Source organism: Larimichthys crocea, chromosome XVIII (assembly GCF_000972845.2).
Source record: "Larimichthys crocea isolate SSNF chromosome XVIII, L_crocea_2.0, whole genome shotgun sequence".
In the NCBI taxonomy this organism is placed as follows: Eukaryota; Metazoa; Chordata; class Actinopteri; family Sciaenidae; genus Larimichthys; species Larimichthys crocea.
Genome location: NC_040028.1, coordinates 15,892,600 through 15,908,055, shown reverse-complemented (window position 1 = coordinate 15,908,055; position 15,456 = coordinate 15,892,600). Strand labels below are relative to the sequence as shown.

The 15,456-nt window shown below is 39.4% G+C and overlaps 1 protein-coding gene across 2 annotated transcripts in view; it reads left to right on the top strand.

Annotated features, from left to right (window-relative positions):
* The first annotated feature begins 458 nt into the window (after positions 1-458).
* The window catches only part of gpc6b (glypican 6b), a 77,248-nt gene continuing 62,250 nt past the window's right edge, over positions 459-15,456 (top strand). For both annotated transcript variants that reach the window (XM_019274153.2, XM_010735591.3), the window contains exon 1: positions 459-1,090. In XM_019274153.2, coding sequence (XP_019129698.1) covers positions 940-1,090 — 151 coding nt within the window. In that variant the 5' untranslated portion in view covers positions 459-939. The remainder of the gene's footprint in view (positions 1,091-15,456) is intronic.

Sequence of the window (15,456 nt, the reverse complement as noted above, 5' to 3'; positions counted from 1 at the left end):
TTCTTCATCACATCCTTTACATCCTCTGGTTAATACAGCTTGATACCACGCTATCGGCGGTTCACTGTGGTGTCAGCTTTTTACATTTTCTGATTTTTAGAACGACAACAGCAGCAGCAGCAGGGGCAAAACAAAGGATGGTTAAGTTTTACAAATCAGAGAAATGGAAAATAGAATAGCAAATAAACCATAGTTGACATTTAACAAACATGCAGTATTATTATTTGAAAAATACTTAAATATTACATTAAAAAGAGCAAAAAGATACTTCAGGATTTGCAGTGATGAGTAGTTTTTGTTTATATTCCAAAATAAAGGCTTTAATAGTTGATGTGGAGATGTGTGTGTGTGTGTGTACATCTGGTCAGTTTGATTGAAATGACTTCTTTCTAACTAATTTTTATGATTTGCCATACTTCACCTCCCTCCCTCACCTATGTGCACTGTCTTCTGTCTCATTCATTTTTCTGCATGTGTTGTGCAGACCTGCAGCCCCTCAGCTGAAACGGATGTGACTGGATTCCACTCCATATTTTGTGTCCCGCTTTGCCTTGCCAGTATATCTAATGTGAACACAGAGCGCTTCCCCTCCACACAGCATTTCCACTTCAACACAGCAGCGACCAGAGAGGCTTCGTCTGCTGAGTGAAGTTGAGTCAACGCGCCGGGAAACGCACCGCCTTGCCTGGATTCATGTGGCACCTCCAATGCGCGCTGTCCTCTTTTCTGCGGCGCCGGGAAGACTTCTAATCATTCTCGGCTGTCCTTTGGGGGAATGTGTTTGTAGTCACTAATAGTTGAGTTGCAACCATTAAACGCCCAGTTAATAAATACCTGCGGATTTACTGCAGGGGAGTTTTTTTTTTTTTTTTTTTTTTAACCAGCACACGGGATACTGCAGAGAACCCTAAACAATAAGGATCTCCACAGAAGTGAACAATGCTCAGACTAGAGACTATCATTTGCACTTTCTCTGTGCTGTCTGTTGCAGCGAGGGCAGATTTTAAGGCACGGAATTGCAGCGAGGTGAGGGAGGCTTGTGTCGGGAAAGGCTTCAGCTTCGCACATGTTCCTCTTCAGGAGATCCCAGGTAAGGTTTGTGGACTGAGCGCGACCCGTCAAGTCAGAGAGACGAACGACTAACAGCGTTAGAAATAACCTCTGGGAATAAAACGCGCAACCTTTTTTTTTTATGTGAAGTGAACGCGTCTGTGTTTAAAAGGTGAAGCTCTGGATGGGAAAAGTTAAAAATATCCCTTTGCAACTCATTTGTGATGCAAAGTCATTCCTGTTAGTGTAGGTCTTTGAAATGCTGCAGGGAGGGGAGGGGAGAGGGGAAAGGGGGGCTTGACTGCATCAGACTAATCGGTTGAACAGCACCTCGACCACCTGTCACTCACTAAGTTGCTGCAAGTTTTTAAAAAAAAAAAAAAAAGCACATGAGAGACATCCGCAATGATTAAAATAGCCCTGCATCTAACTGACCTGACCGGATTTGAAGCCTCCTGCATCCCATCGCCTGAGTGAAGTGACAGGCCTGTTGTTATCAGGAGGGAAAAAAAATAAAAATCCTCATTTAAACCGCCTGAATCACACAACCCCTGCACTATCAGTTTATGTGAGGCTGGTTTACTGTTCATATATTCATGCTGTGATAACAATGTCCTACCAAGCCAGCATCAGTCCTGAATATGAGGCAGCTGTGGCAAGATGCGTGTGTCCGGTAGAGGTCTCCGACTGTGCTAACCAAGCAGAGATAATGAATGGTCAACTCTGCAGATTAACTCCTGTCCTGCGAAAATGAAGCGATAAGGCAAGAGACAGCAGTCAATAACTGTGAGTTACTGATTCCACATCATTTCAGTCATTACCCTTTGGAGCACTTATTAGAAATTGAATGAATGTACAGTACATTTAAGCCCCTTTGAATGTGACACTAAATTAGGCCTATAAAGTGAGTCATACATGCAAATTATGCGGGTTTAATAATGTTTAATTGGATCTCTTATTGCCACTCAGGAACTAAAGTAACTAAAGTTTTCTTTTTTTTATATATATAATCTTTAAACTACATCTGGAGGCTTTGCTGTACCTGGATATTAATATAATGTGTTATTTAAGTTAATTTTAATAAAATGACTCCTGCAAAGTCAAAGTTGCAAATATAGAGTCTTCCAGATAGAGCAGAGACTGTGCTCTTTAATCTTACTTACAGAGATTCAACATTTCAATTATGTAATCTGTAAAATGATTATCAGCTAGACATTTACACTGCTGCCCGTAAAGTTGGAATACTTTTGTTTTCAGACACATTCCTCTTTTCCCTCGGGTTAATTGTGATTTTAATGTTCGCTGTGATATGTTTGGAAGAGATTGACCAATAAAGTTTTGAGAAGATACACTTCATCTATCAAGAATAAATCACATTGTCAGAATCATTTCATGGGAAGAGGTACAAATATTTTATTCTTTATGGGTAACAGTCTACATGGCATATTGAATAAGGTTTTTTTTCATATCACACAGCTGAGTTGTCTCTTCAGGTCATTGTTATGCTTCAGGGCCAATGATTCTCTGTATAAAGCAGGAAATCTGGCACAAGTAAAAGGCTGCATATTTGATAACAGGCACACCTGTTCAGAGATGTGCTGAATAACTAACTGATTAAATCCTTTGGATCCATGTCTCTGACATCACAACTAATCTCCCAAATGAGTGAAAAATTCAGCCTCTCTCATCTCCAAATGATGTCACCCTGAATAAATGTCTTTTGATCTCGTCTTTTGAATGAGCCATAACCTTACGTGTCTGCTGGAGACGCAACGTATTATCAACAGCTCAGCAACTTCACACAGTGATGGGCATGCCCTTCAGGTTTCAGCGTATTGCCTCTCACTCATGCAAGCAACGCTCGAGCTAAGCCAAGACTAAGTAAAAGTGGACCAGTTATTTCAAAAGCACAACATCTGTTTTTTCAGATACATATATAAACATCTTCACTGATTAAACTGCAGATATTAATGTAATTTTAAGCTGATTTTAAATGTATTTATGTTTATATCAAGGGTATAGAAAATAAAGTAGTTGCTTGGGTTTAGTAGTATATTTCTTTAATAAATCAAGGTGGTGCCTCCTTTGAATTAAAATATGATTCATTACTCATGATCAAAAACTAGCCAGTCAACAAGTATCTTTGCTGACACAGCCAAACAAGCTTTCACAAAGTTTGTCAGATTTATTCTTGTCCAGCGGACTCTCTCTTTTTGTTTTCTTAGCTTGTTGCGTAAACGTCCTCTTCGGTTTCTTCGCCTCTGCCATTATGACCATAGAGGCCGCTATGACACTGGTATTCCTGCTCATCCTTGGCCTGAAAATCTCCTCTTCCCGGTGGTCCAAACTGTTGGCGGTACAAACACTTCCCCAGCGCTCTGAACTCACAGTCCAGGCAGCCCAGCTAACAAACTGAGCTAATGTTAGCTGACAGCACCTATAGTTTGCAGCATTTTACTTTACTGTGCATGAGGATATGAGGAGACCAGAGGGAAAGCAGAAAACATTTTCTTCATAAATTATGATTCAGTTTTACCAGTGAAATAGTTGTTGGTGTTTGAGGGACAGACACAGAAGTAGAAGCTTAATCCGGTTGAACTACCTCGCCCGAGGTCAGTGTTGTTCATGCACAACTGAAGTAGAATTTCTGTTTTGTTAAAGGGTGTATGATGGACAAAAATAAATCATGATGCTTTATGTTAAACTTGCTACATGTTTCTTCACAACACATAAACACTGCACATGCAATATGTAGCCTTTTATATTCGTTATTCGTCATGTGGCAGGTTTGTAATCTTAGGAGTGATATTTAAGAGGTGACACTGAAGGAGATCCATGTGGCAGACGGGGAGCATCTCCAGTGATGACATGAGTTAATATTCCAGTACATGATTAGTTGGCCCCTGTGGGACTCGGTTCTTAAAGATCCACCTATATAGTTTATTGTTGCTTGTCAGCCTTCCAGATGCCATCACTCTCTCTCTGGTCTTAATGTGTACAGTCTAGTCCACCTCTACAAATGATGCTTCTACGTACATCATGATAAATTACTTATGAACATGCTTTGCTCTTGGATTTCTGAATGTCTGTCATCTAATGCGTGTGGAGCTTCAGAAGCTTCAACATGAAATTGCAGTGACAGGCGGATGTGTGTGTGCTCTCACCGCTTCTGGTGTAAGATGCCATCAGAGAGCGTGTTTGACATAGGAATTAAAAAGGGAACACGTTTTTTTCCCCCTATCAAGTTACATACATGCCACATTTTGTGACTTATGTTGTCTGTTTTAAGTCAGTCCCATTAGACTACTGTGTAAATCTTAATCTTAGTTGTTGCCTTTCATACAGTGTGCTTTTCTGGACAGAATGAGTCATTCATTACAACCATTAGAAATATAATAGATGATTACCAGCAGGTCATTTGTGCTCAGTACCACTTAGAGTTCTCAGCCACTCCTGTTTTTCATGAAAAGCTTAGGATCCTAGATTTTTTTTTTCACTGTTGTGTTTGGTTTAAACCGAGGGGAATCAGGTCAGGTGGAATGACAGCAGTGGAGTCAGTGTTATTGACAGAAACGTTGTTGTGATCCTGAAGCCTAAAGGCTCAGTTTGTACAGTAATTCCACGAGACTTAGGCGATGCCTCTACCGGCTGACCAGGCCAGGCTGGAGGCTGTAAGCAGCAACATGGGGAGGGCATTTTAAATCACGGGAGCATGAAGTTGAGGATTGCACTAAAAGTCTTTGAGCGTTTGCGCATCTTAAAACGCTCAGCATCTCCCTCTCCACAAAGGACTTTATTTATATCCATATAAAAGTCCAGTGTGTGAGACATAGGCGGCTGTATTCACACATGTATTATAGCAGAAATGCGGTATAAGATGTGTAACTGTTTATTTTCATTTGTGTAGAATCACCTGAAAATAAGAATTGTTGCGTTTTTGTTATCTTAGAATGAAATGTTCATATTTACAGAAGCAGTGGGTCCTCTTCCATGTTTCTACAGTAGCCCAGATTGGATTGGATGGAGTGCTTTGGGTTTTTCACAAGTTTTACAACCACTGTAATTTCTCCTAGAAATCAGAGGTTGAAGTGAGAGGGTTGCAATCCACAGCTGCTAAATGTCATTTAATTCTACATTTAATGCACCTCATTGCAATTCAACAAATTTAAAAAATCCTAGCCTTTTAAAACTCTCTTCTTCATTAGTCTGGTTAAAGATCAGACTTGCGCTCATTCAGTCTTACCCCTTGCTGTCTCAGTTTCCACTCAGCGTCTGAGATGGGAAGATATGGAAAATGAGTCATGCAGCAGCCTGCTGGATTCAATGGAACTTCTTAGCATGTCATATTCCATGCTATCATTTGACGTCCAGCTCTGTTTACTCCCAGCCATGAGATGGAGATGGGACAGAAATAACAGTGCTGATATTTTTTACGTGATACTTTACCACCTGCGCAACGAGGCAAACGGTCTCTGCTGAAGCGCGTAATGTGCGCAGGTTCTCTACTGTCATGTAACGGGATGGAGAGGATTAAAAAGGACTAAATGGGAGTGTGTTCAGAGGGAACGGCCAGGTGACATTGTTAGCCCCCACAGCATGCGCCAGTACTGCTGTGATGTATCGTCAAATTACTGTGACCTTCCTGACAGTCATACACATGCAGATAGACGTAGGATGATGGATTTATGATGTGTTCACGCCTTCACGTTTCAGTTTGCAAACATCAAGACATTTGAGATAGATTTGCAGATATATACTAAGAAGCAGAGGGGGGGCGCGATCAGGAGGGAAGATTCCAAACAATCATAATTTCAATTTTTTTTCTGTGGCAGTGGGGAATTCTCAAAGTCTGCCTCCATCTTTGTGTCATCAATCATGCTCATGAATGCCAAACTGGCCTCATGATGGGTTCTCTCTGCGGGTGTTCCCTCGGAGAGCTGCAGGAGACGTTGTGTCCTGCAAGTGTTTCAGGGTTGCAGCCTTGAAAGCGGAACGACACAACACTCAGAAGCATATCAAAAATCTTAAGGAGCGCAATGCTTGATGCTTTTTACTATTGTGTAAAGTTTTCATTTTATGGGAAAGCAAAATTATTTTCTCACTCAGTTTTCGTACCGTGAGCCGTGGGATCCTACGTGAAGATAAACTTTCCTATAGAAGTTTGAAAGGTTTTCTTCACTTCTCGTGAGATTTCTGTATTTCTGGTTTAGTCCTTACTTTTTCCTCACTGGTTTGAAGTGGAAAGAGCTCCAGTCGGATTTTTCTCAACATATGAATCAAACATTGTTTTCATATGTTGCCAGAACTCTCAGTCAAATCTGATCAAACCACAGCCACGAAATCCTGATTCAGGAAGATTTGCAGATTAGAGTTTGTGCAGTTTTTTTGTACAAAACTTTAGTTTTATGATACCAACTGAATTGGTGCAGTGGCCAATGTTTCAAGGCTTCTGGTGTAGCCAGTGGATATTGAGAAAATGGATAAATAAATCTGGGCCAAGGCTACCTCCACACTCCAATTAGCTTCTTCATAAACCAGAATGACAAAAAAGAGATATTTCAGATCGTCTCTATAAACAGATATCTGCATATGAATGCAGAGAAGAATGCTAATAAACTAAATCGTTGTCAGACAATGTATTCCAAGGTTTTATTTAGGCCAGTGTTAACTGCTTGCAACCAAAGTCTGCTCAAAAGTGATTGGTCAATACTACTCGGACTTGTCTTGGTCTCTTGTCTACAGATTCTGCATTCATATGCAGATATATCTTTATACAGATTAATGCAGCAATGCTCTGTTTCAGCTCCCAAAAATGAGCTATCTTCATACATGAATTTTGATATGTTTGTGTTTCCTAAAAAAAAAGAAAATACTCATGTCTTCAGGGTTATTATTCTTCTCAAACACCAAAAGTAGTTTCTGGATATTTCTAAACCATAATCCTGTCTGTGACCCAAACTTTCTGTTTATTCTGTTTGTGGCCTTCAGCAGGGTTTATGTCCAGATTTCTGTTGCTCATAACTCTGAATGCAGAAATGAGAAAAAGGGGATTTTTATTTGGCATTCGGGCGGTTATTAATGATGCTCTTTGTTTTTCCAAATATATGATGCATAATGTGAAGAAAGAAATCATTATTCAGATAATTCAAGTTACATTTCATTTGTTTTCAATATAACAACAAAGCTCGCTTCTTTACAAAGACACCAAAGGGACACCGGGTTATTGAAGCTTAACCAAATACTGTAAGCCTGACATGCCTTGTTTGTATCACTGATAAGCAGCTATTGTCATATAGGTTAGGGTAGGAATGATGCCGCGAACACAGCCATGAAGCATTAATGTTTGTCAAACTCATCTGGGATAAATCGACTGTGAAAAACAAGGGAATGGATAGAAGCGATTCTCCTGAGACGGCTTGGCAATGGCTGTTTAATGGTTTAAAAATCATTTGAAATGTGAAAGAATGAGTGCTCCTGCCTTCAACAAGAGATTGAATAGATGTTATTTTGATCTATTAGTTCCTGTCAACAAACTGTCCAATTAAATTCTAACCTGGAGCCATTGAGAATGGGCTTTTTCACTCCTTATTTAAGAAGCTGGCATAAGCACATTTCCACTGATCACTGATCCAATTTTCTTTTCTTTCTTCCTTTTGACTTTTAAGTAAAGACTACGTATACTGCATGCTACATGCCTGATTTGGTACAAGAATAATGGCCGATATTCTGTTCACATACTGTCAAGCATAATTATTAGTTTCCTGAAATTCAAGTGGAAGGCAAAGTTGTGTTACCTTGCATAAATTGTGAGATTGACTGTCATGTTTTTTTTTTTTGTTCTTAGATGCAAATCCCAAATCATCAGATGCCACCAGAGTTCTGTTGTTCTGTGTGTGTAAGATTATGAGATGGCTGGTGTTTTTGTTGAGACATCGTTGGCACATATCTCTTACTTGATATCTGACTGCCTTGTCTGATTCTATTTATTTATTTATATGTCTGAATTGTTTACATCTTCTAGTAGTTGACAAAATCCTTTTTTTTTTTCCAAGACGTCCACGGATCAACGCTGCCTCTCGGAAAAACAATTCTCAGGATCAGCGTGTGTTTCTTCATTGACATGGGCATCAAATTTTGGCTTTTTGGCTGTGACGTATAGCTGGTGTTTCTCCCCGACACCTCATCTGCTTGTCAAAACCGAGCCACCGTGAAACAAAGCCCCCCTCAAATGCCTCGTTGCTGTCGTTGGATCTATCTTTAGCTACATGTCTGCCACTCCTGTCTTGTTGACAACGTCTGACTAGACATGATGTGCAACTGGAGAGGCTGTTTGCCTTTACCCTGCTCCCGAGGACGGTTCAGCGTGCTGTGTTGTAGCAAATCCGCCATTGGGAGCCATGTGTTGTGCAGTTTAGTCGTGGCCTCTCCCTCTCAGTGTAAGCAGCCCGCTGACTCGAGAACGCTTGCACCGTTAACAAGGCATCAAGCGTAATAATGGCCGGTGTCTAAGCCGTAAATGCTGTGGGTAAGATAATGATCAGCGCAGGTCTCAAGGCCCTCCAGGTCTCCAAACAGCCACCGGCTGCTACCTGTAGTGCGGACTTCTGCCATGCTCCACTTAGCAAGTTGACGCAGAAGAGACTGGCTTGCCTGCTCTCGTCTCGTTCTCGGGGGCTTCTAGGCGTGCTGCCCATGTGGATCAGATATCCACACCGGTCTCCTCGTGCCTCCTCAAGGCTTTTTTATTACACACTCCTCAATAAATATCAAAGCCATGGCATAGTGCTACATACTGTGTGCTGATTATGCGGTGCTTGTCATTCCTAAATGTGCTGCACATGTTGTTAGGGAAATCCATATATTAATCTTAACTGTAATGATATTGTTGCACCTTGCAGAAGTATTGCACATGAATATTCCACAGCCATTAGCCTCGAGGTCAAACATATTGTGCTTTTTGGTTGTATATTTATCATTTCACAAAGATTTATACAAGGATATGTGAGGAAATGGCCACAGTCTACAATAAGATATTTATTATTGTTTGTTATCAGTCCACAAATATTTTCTTAATGGATTGTTTGGGCTGTAAAATGTAAAAAGTAGTAGAAGAATCACAATTTCTCCAGAGTCCAAGGTTACATATTCACGTTTTATCTGAACAACGCTCCAAAACTGAAATAGTTTACTGTGAATAGATGACAACAACAAAAAAAAGGAGCAGATTCTCACATAAATAAGCCGAAGACAGAAATTGTTTGGCATATTTGTTTCGCTTTATAACTCAAATCGACTGAAACAATTCGATATAAAAATAGCAATGTATTAATTTCCTGCAGATCGAGTAAATCGCTAATCTAATAATGTGTTCAGCTCAAGTAGAAGTCAATCAGTTCTGATGTGTGGTTGTCTCTAGACCTAACCCTTTGAACCTAAAGGAGTAGGTATCAGTTCACGGACAGTTTTATGTTCAAATGTCACACTGAAGGCCAGTTTTAGGAATGTTCAAGTTTAAAACTAAATATATTGTTTAGAAAACCTTTTCCTCCACAGCAATTTCTTCAAAGCCTCTTAAAAATGTTTCTCTCGCAGTGACAGAGGGCAGTTATGCATTTCTATTTCTCTCCTCAAAGAGATTTTTTTTTATTTTTTATCTTACATTTAGAAATATTTCAATATGAAACACCGTACCGTTGAGTCAACACTTGGCTGTTTTATCATGCACGCAGCCTTGCAGACGGCATGTTGCAGTGGAATATCTTGACATATTCGGGAAGAAAAAAAAAAAAAAAACTGACACATTTGCTAGGAGTATGAAACTGTTCCAACATCTTTATTCCTGTCCTTTTTCCCTTCACGCTGACTCTCCCGAGGATGAAGAATACCATCATACCATTGTGCTGCGCTGCTTTTATTGTAGACTGTTTTATGTCAGTGAGAATTCATTTCCTCTTGAACCTGTCCTCATTCACCCAAGGACATATACTCCTCTGTATCTGCATCCCCCAGTTATTTAAAACGCGAGCATGTCTTTCATTATGACTTCTGACATGACCCAAAATGTGATAGGAATAATGTCATTCGAATTTTGATTGATGCCAGTTCTAGCTTGAGCACCAAACTTAGCTATTCTATACACAAAACCCTCTGGAGACGTTATTAAAAGTGTGAAGGAAAGGCTGTGTGGAGTACACAGATCTATAGATCCATTCTGATGTTCATATGCGTTTAATTTTATTCTCATGTAATGCGGTTCCTAAAGATATGTTTTTGTCAAAGCCTGATTATCCATTAGCCACAGAGCACACATAGTGAGGGCTGAGACAAAAATATTGAGTGTCTACAACATGTACAGCAAGCGCCCTGCATGTCTTATAGCACATGACATTGAGTGAACATGATCAGTATTGGACGGAGCATTAATTTACAGACACCTCTGGCTAACAAGGAGGTGAAATGAGGGAGCAATCCTCGCATGTTTAGGGTCAAATATAATGAGTTCCCTCAGAATGTATTATTTCTAAATGCGACTCTCATGAATTTATTTATTCAGTATATCCGCCCACTTACTTTCTCGCACTAAGAGTAATTCATTAATTCATTTGTTTGTGCATTTGTTCATAGTTAGCCTGTCGACACGTACACTACGTCTCGAGTTAGTCGTTTATTTTCTTTCCCTCTGCTGCAGTAGTGTTTTTTAAAGTGTATGCTGCTTTGTGTTTGTGTCCGGGCTGTGAAGTGAATCATGTGTTGTAGACAAAATAACCTTAGCCACACAGGAGCCAGGCTATATCTCTTTCTTTTGAAACAGTATATTTATCCTGAAAAACAACCACTGAGAATCACTTGAGCACCAACTGGAAGCTCGAAAAATTATATATATAAATATATTAGTGTATAGAAGGTGTTTATATTATAACAAAAATCAGCAGTACTGCTCGTTAAAGCCGAACCTGTTGCCCATCTGGCGAGGCAGGGAATTGGATTAGCCTTGGATAGACTTGAACAGCCTTTTTTTCTTGAGTTTGAATAACCCAAGTAATGTCAAGTGCACCATTTCAGACCCCAGTGAGAAAAGCAAAATTGACTTCAATTGGAATCAACTTGCTTTATTCCACTTGCATTTTTTTTTTGAGAATTTTACTCAAACAAGTGACTGTCTTTGGTTAACTTAGGTGGTAAAAACCTTAAGTTGCCAAGATGATTCTTGGCAAAGATGTGCAAAAACGCACTAAATCACAGGACATGTCATTTATTGGTCAGGAAAAAAAACAATTTCGCAATCATTTCTCATGTCGGTATAACCCCCAGCATCAAGAAGGAATAAATTGGACCATTTTCAGAGCTTGGCTAATGTGAGGGAATTGCAGATAAAATGCATGATGGCAGGGTTTGGTAGGAAAAGTGTGCAGATACTTTCTTTGCTTAACGTTCAGGTATTGTCTGGTCTGGACTAAAATAAAGTTAATACGTCTGACGATGAGTTTTTAGTTGGTAAAAAAAAAAAAAATGAATGAACTGACAAATTTTCTTCATCTAAGAAGTGATGCAAGACTACGTCTTAATAAAAAAGCAGCTAAAAAGACAACTTTGCAGTTAACTTTCCACAATAAAGTGATAAAAAATAAACTGTGCTGACACTAGGAACGTTGATCTCACTAGTACTCGGTGTGGTTTCAAGTGTGAATCCATAAAAAGTTTGTCATAGGGAACCATGGGACACAGCAGATGGCAGAGCACATATGTTGTGGGTCTCTGGCCAGGTACTCTGAATACTTCTGAGAGTTGGCCTACCTTTGCTGCTGTGCGCAGGAACTTTGACAATTAATTCTCCAAACTGATGCATAAGTGTGAATTTGTAAAAGATCTACAAGCCACAGTGTCTTCATATAAAAAAATAAAAAAAACTATTGCACAAATGAAGTCATGTTAAAATTTGGTGATTTGGTCACATTTCAGTTGCTTTACCTGTGCGCCTCTGCCAGAATGAATCATACGAATTTAATCCCATTGACATTCATTGTAATTATTTTGTAACTGACTCTCAGAGGGCTGTGATTGAGTGCAAGGGTGTGTGAGCTAAATGTAACGCTGCTCTTTCTCACTGACACAGAACTTACATGAGCAACTACAAAAATAGAATAGGTTATGAAAGGCAAATAGACGCGTGAATGAAGCCAAATGAATGTAAAGAGATACAGATATATCTAAAACGGAGACAGAGAGTCAATTTTTATTCATAAATACATAATCATAAACACTTCCTGTCAGCATGAATATTGAGAATCTTCATATTTAAAATAAACTCCATTAAATTATTATTAAATGGCAGGTATGCTTTGTGAGCACATCTCAGCAGGAAAAAATGTATAATTTAAATAAATTTGCAATACATCATAAGCAGTGATAATAAGCTTGCTGATTTGACTGACACTCCATTTGATTACAGACAGGGGAGTGACATGAAGTAATTGCGACTTATGATGACAGCTTGTATAGGTGTTAATAAGCCACTGTGAATGCATAAACCTCACATTAAAACTCAACTTTACATTTTCACAGTCTCTAGTTGACACAAGTGCCATAAAATTACAACGTATTGAATGCCACTGCTGTCTTGTTATTAATATGTTAATGTGAGTAGGATCTGCTGCTCTGTATACATGTTAAACACGGTCTAGTGCCACTGCTCGACGTAAACTATGCGTCATGCGTCCTCTTATTAGGGACGAACAAAGAACAGGGAGTGGGTTAGTATAGTGAAGTCTCCTTGTTTCACCCTCACACTTAATTCTAATCGACTCACCAAAGGCCAGCTTTGATACAAAGCTATTAGTGGGAAATAATTCCCCTTCAGCCGCTAAAGGATGGCTTGTTAGGTTCACGGACAGCCTCAGGTGGAAATCATACTTGGTACCATAACAACAAAAACCCAGCTGGCTCGATCAAATGAGTAAAGAAACAAGTCATCCCAAATTTTAAGGTTTCCCCAAAAACCTTTGGCAAACCTCATGGGTTACAGTCACATGCTGCTGAAAGATGGGATAGAAAAGCTGATAAATAGAGATCTCATAGAGATCGTAAACTTAATCATATTATAATTGCTTCTCAGGTCTGTGTGAGAGCTAGGAGAGAGAGAGAAGCATCACAGTGACGGCATAGGAACTCCTACAAGATGTTTAATATCACCTTTACCCAAAGCTACAGCTATACTAGTAGATTATGTGTCTATGTGTTGTACTTGTACAGTGTATTGAAATGATACAGCGCTGTATCGGAGCCAATTTACAGTGTTATTTGGAGAAAGTTGCTGAGTTCCATAGAAATGCTAACAATGGGACTGTATTGAGCCAATAATGTCTGGCGGCGTCCTTGAGTGCACCAGCAACTCCCATCTCCAACTACTCATGACACAGCAGACTTTATTTATCCCTTTTCCCCAAGCCATGAACCAGCAACGTATTGTTGATTGTCATGAACACACTGGGTATACAAATCAATGGCAGAGAAGTGGATTATGCCGCAGGACCGATTGAGGAGTTTCTGTTTTGTTATGTACTTTGATTATGTGAGGCTATTAATGCTGCGCGAAGCAAATTATATCCCTAATTCACTCAAGAGGTTTTGCACCTCGAGGAAAATGTTTCAAACCAGAACGAACATTTTCTGAAGAGAAACGCGTTGTTATTGCTGGAAGATCAACTGCTGGTGAAGCTGGGCAAAGAACTGCATCGCTGGAGAGGAAGTGTAAGAAGAATAGGAGTGTCGCGCGCACACTTTGAAAGAAAGTAAAGAATAGGAGGGTTCAAGAAATGAACAAGAAAACGCAAACACTGAAAAGTTTTAATTAAAGTATAAGTGCGCACTGACAGCAGCTGACAACTGGAGGTGTAATTAGTGAAGGTGAAATTTCATTTAAATTTAAGCTGCAGTTTACTAAAAGAAGTTTGTCCATCGGACTGTGTTAGTTGAGAGCAGCAGCAGCTGAAGCTGGGTTTATAGTGGTAAAGAATCTGTTGTAGGATGTGTTGACTGAAACTGGACAAACAGAGCTTTATTTGTGCCTCTATCCATACAAAAATACAAAATATATACTAATCAGAGCACCACTAGTTAATTATACTCATTAGTTTATTCCATTTATTCCTATAATATCTCTGCAATGACTTATAGATGTGCTGGAGTTTAGTAATTTACAATGAGCTTAATATACTTAATATACTTAATTACAGTGAGCTTAATATACCACATTATAGCAGTCATCCATCCATCATTATTATTATCTGTAATCGCTTATCCTCATCAGTGTCACGGTATGGCTGGAGCCCATCCCAGCCATTCACTCTCACATTAACACCTACGGCCAACTTAGAGCCACCAATTAACCTATTAAGTGCATGTCGTTGGACTGCCTGGAGAGAACCCACTCATGTTCACCCACCACACTCACAGCCGAGGTTCGAAACAGGAAACTTCTTGCAGAAAGCTTCCTGTTTTATCATATAATAATAGTACAATGTTTTATTTTTCTTCAACAGTGAGGATGATGTTTCTTAAATCACAGTAAATGTCAGCTCTGTCCACAGTCTCTTCAGATAACAGGTTTCAGGTTCAGATTTGTCTGCCAGTCAGAGGTAGTACTGCAGCAGCCACAGCTGAGCAGTGTTGGCAGAATATTCTTTAAACACCTACATCAGGAGCACTACACCCAGCCTGTGCTGTGTGTGTTCCTGGCTTTGTCTGCTAGTTTTACCACAGAAGAACTGGAGGTCGTGTAAGGCACTAATCCACACAGTAATCTGCCAAACGGCAGCAACATCAACATCACTTCAGTATCAAGGAGAGTGTATGCCATGGGTTTGACTTGATCAATAAACAAGATTCCACTCTTTAAAACCGGCAACAAAATATACCATCTTCGCTGTCAACTATTTGACAGTGTGAATAAAATCAGCAGTCCCATCGCAGAGAAACACACACCTACACACAGGCAGATGCACACACACCATTTTTTTTTTATTACTTACCTAGCTCTGTGTATTTCTCAAGGATGCCTGTTGGTTATGATCCAAGGTAATGAATTATTCAGTAAACAACAAACTAAATACAAATTAATATCCACTTTTAGATGTCTAAAACACACAGCAAGATTCACAAAAAAACCTTCTCTGCATCCTCACTGCATCTGTGCAACAGATTTTTACATTTTGCAGCAGTTAAATCATCCACATAATTCATGAAAATAAAAAAAAACACAGGGCAAATTGGACACATTGGTTTCAAAATAATTTGAGCAATTTAGAAGAAAATCAGTTTTAAACATTAAAGTCGGTGTAAAAGCAATTCTGCGATTTCTTTCAAAATACATTAAATATGTTGGAAAATAGTTGCTTAACACATGTGAAA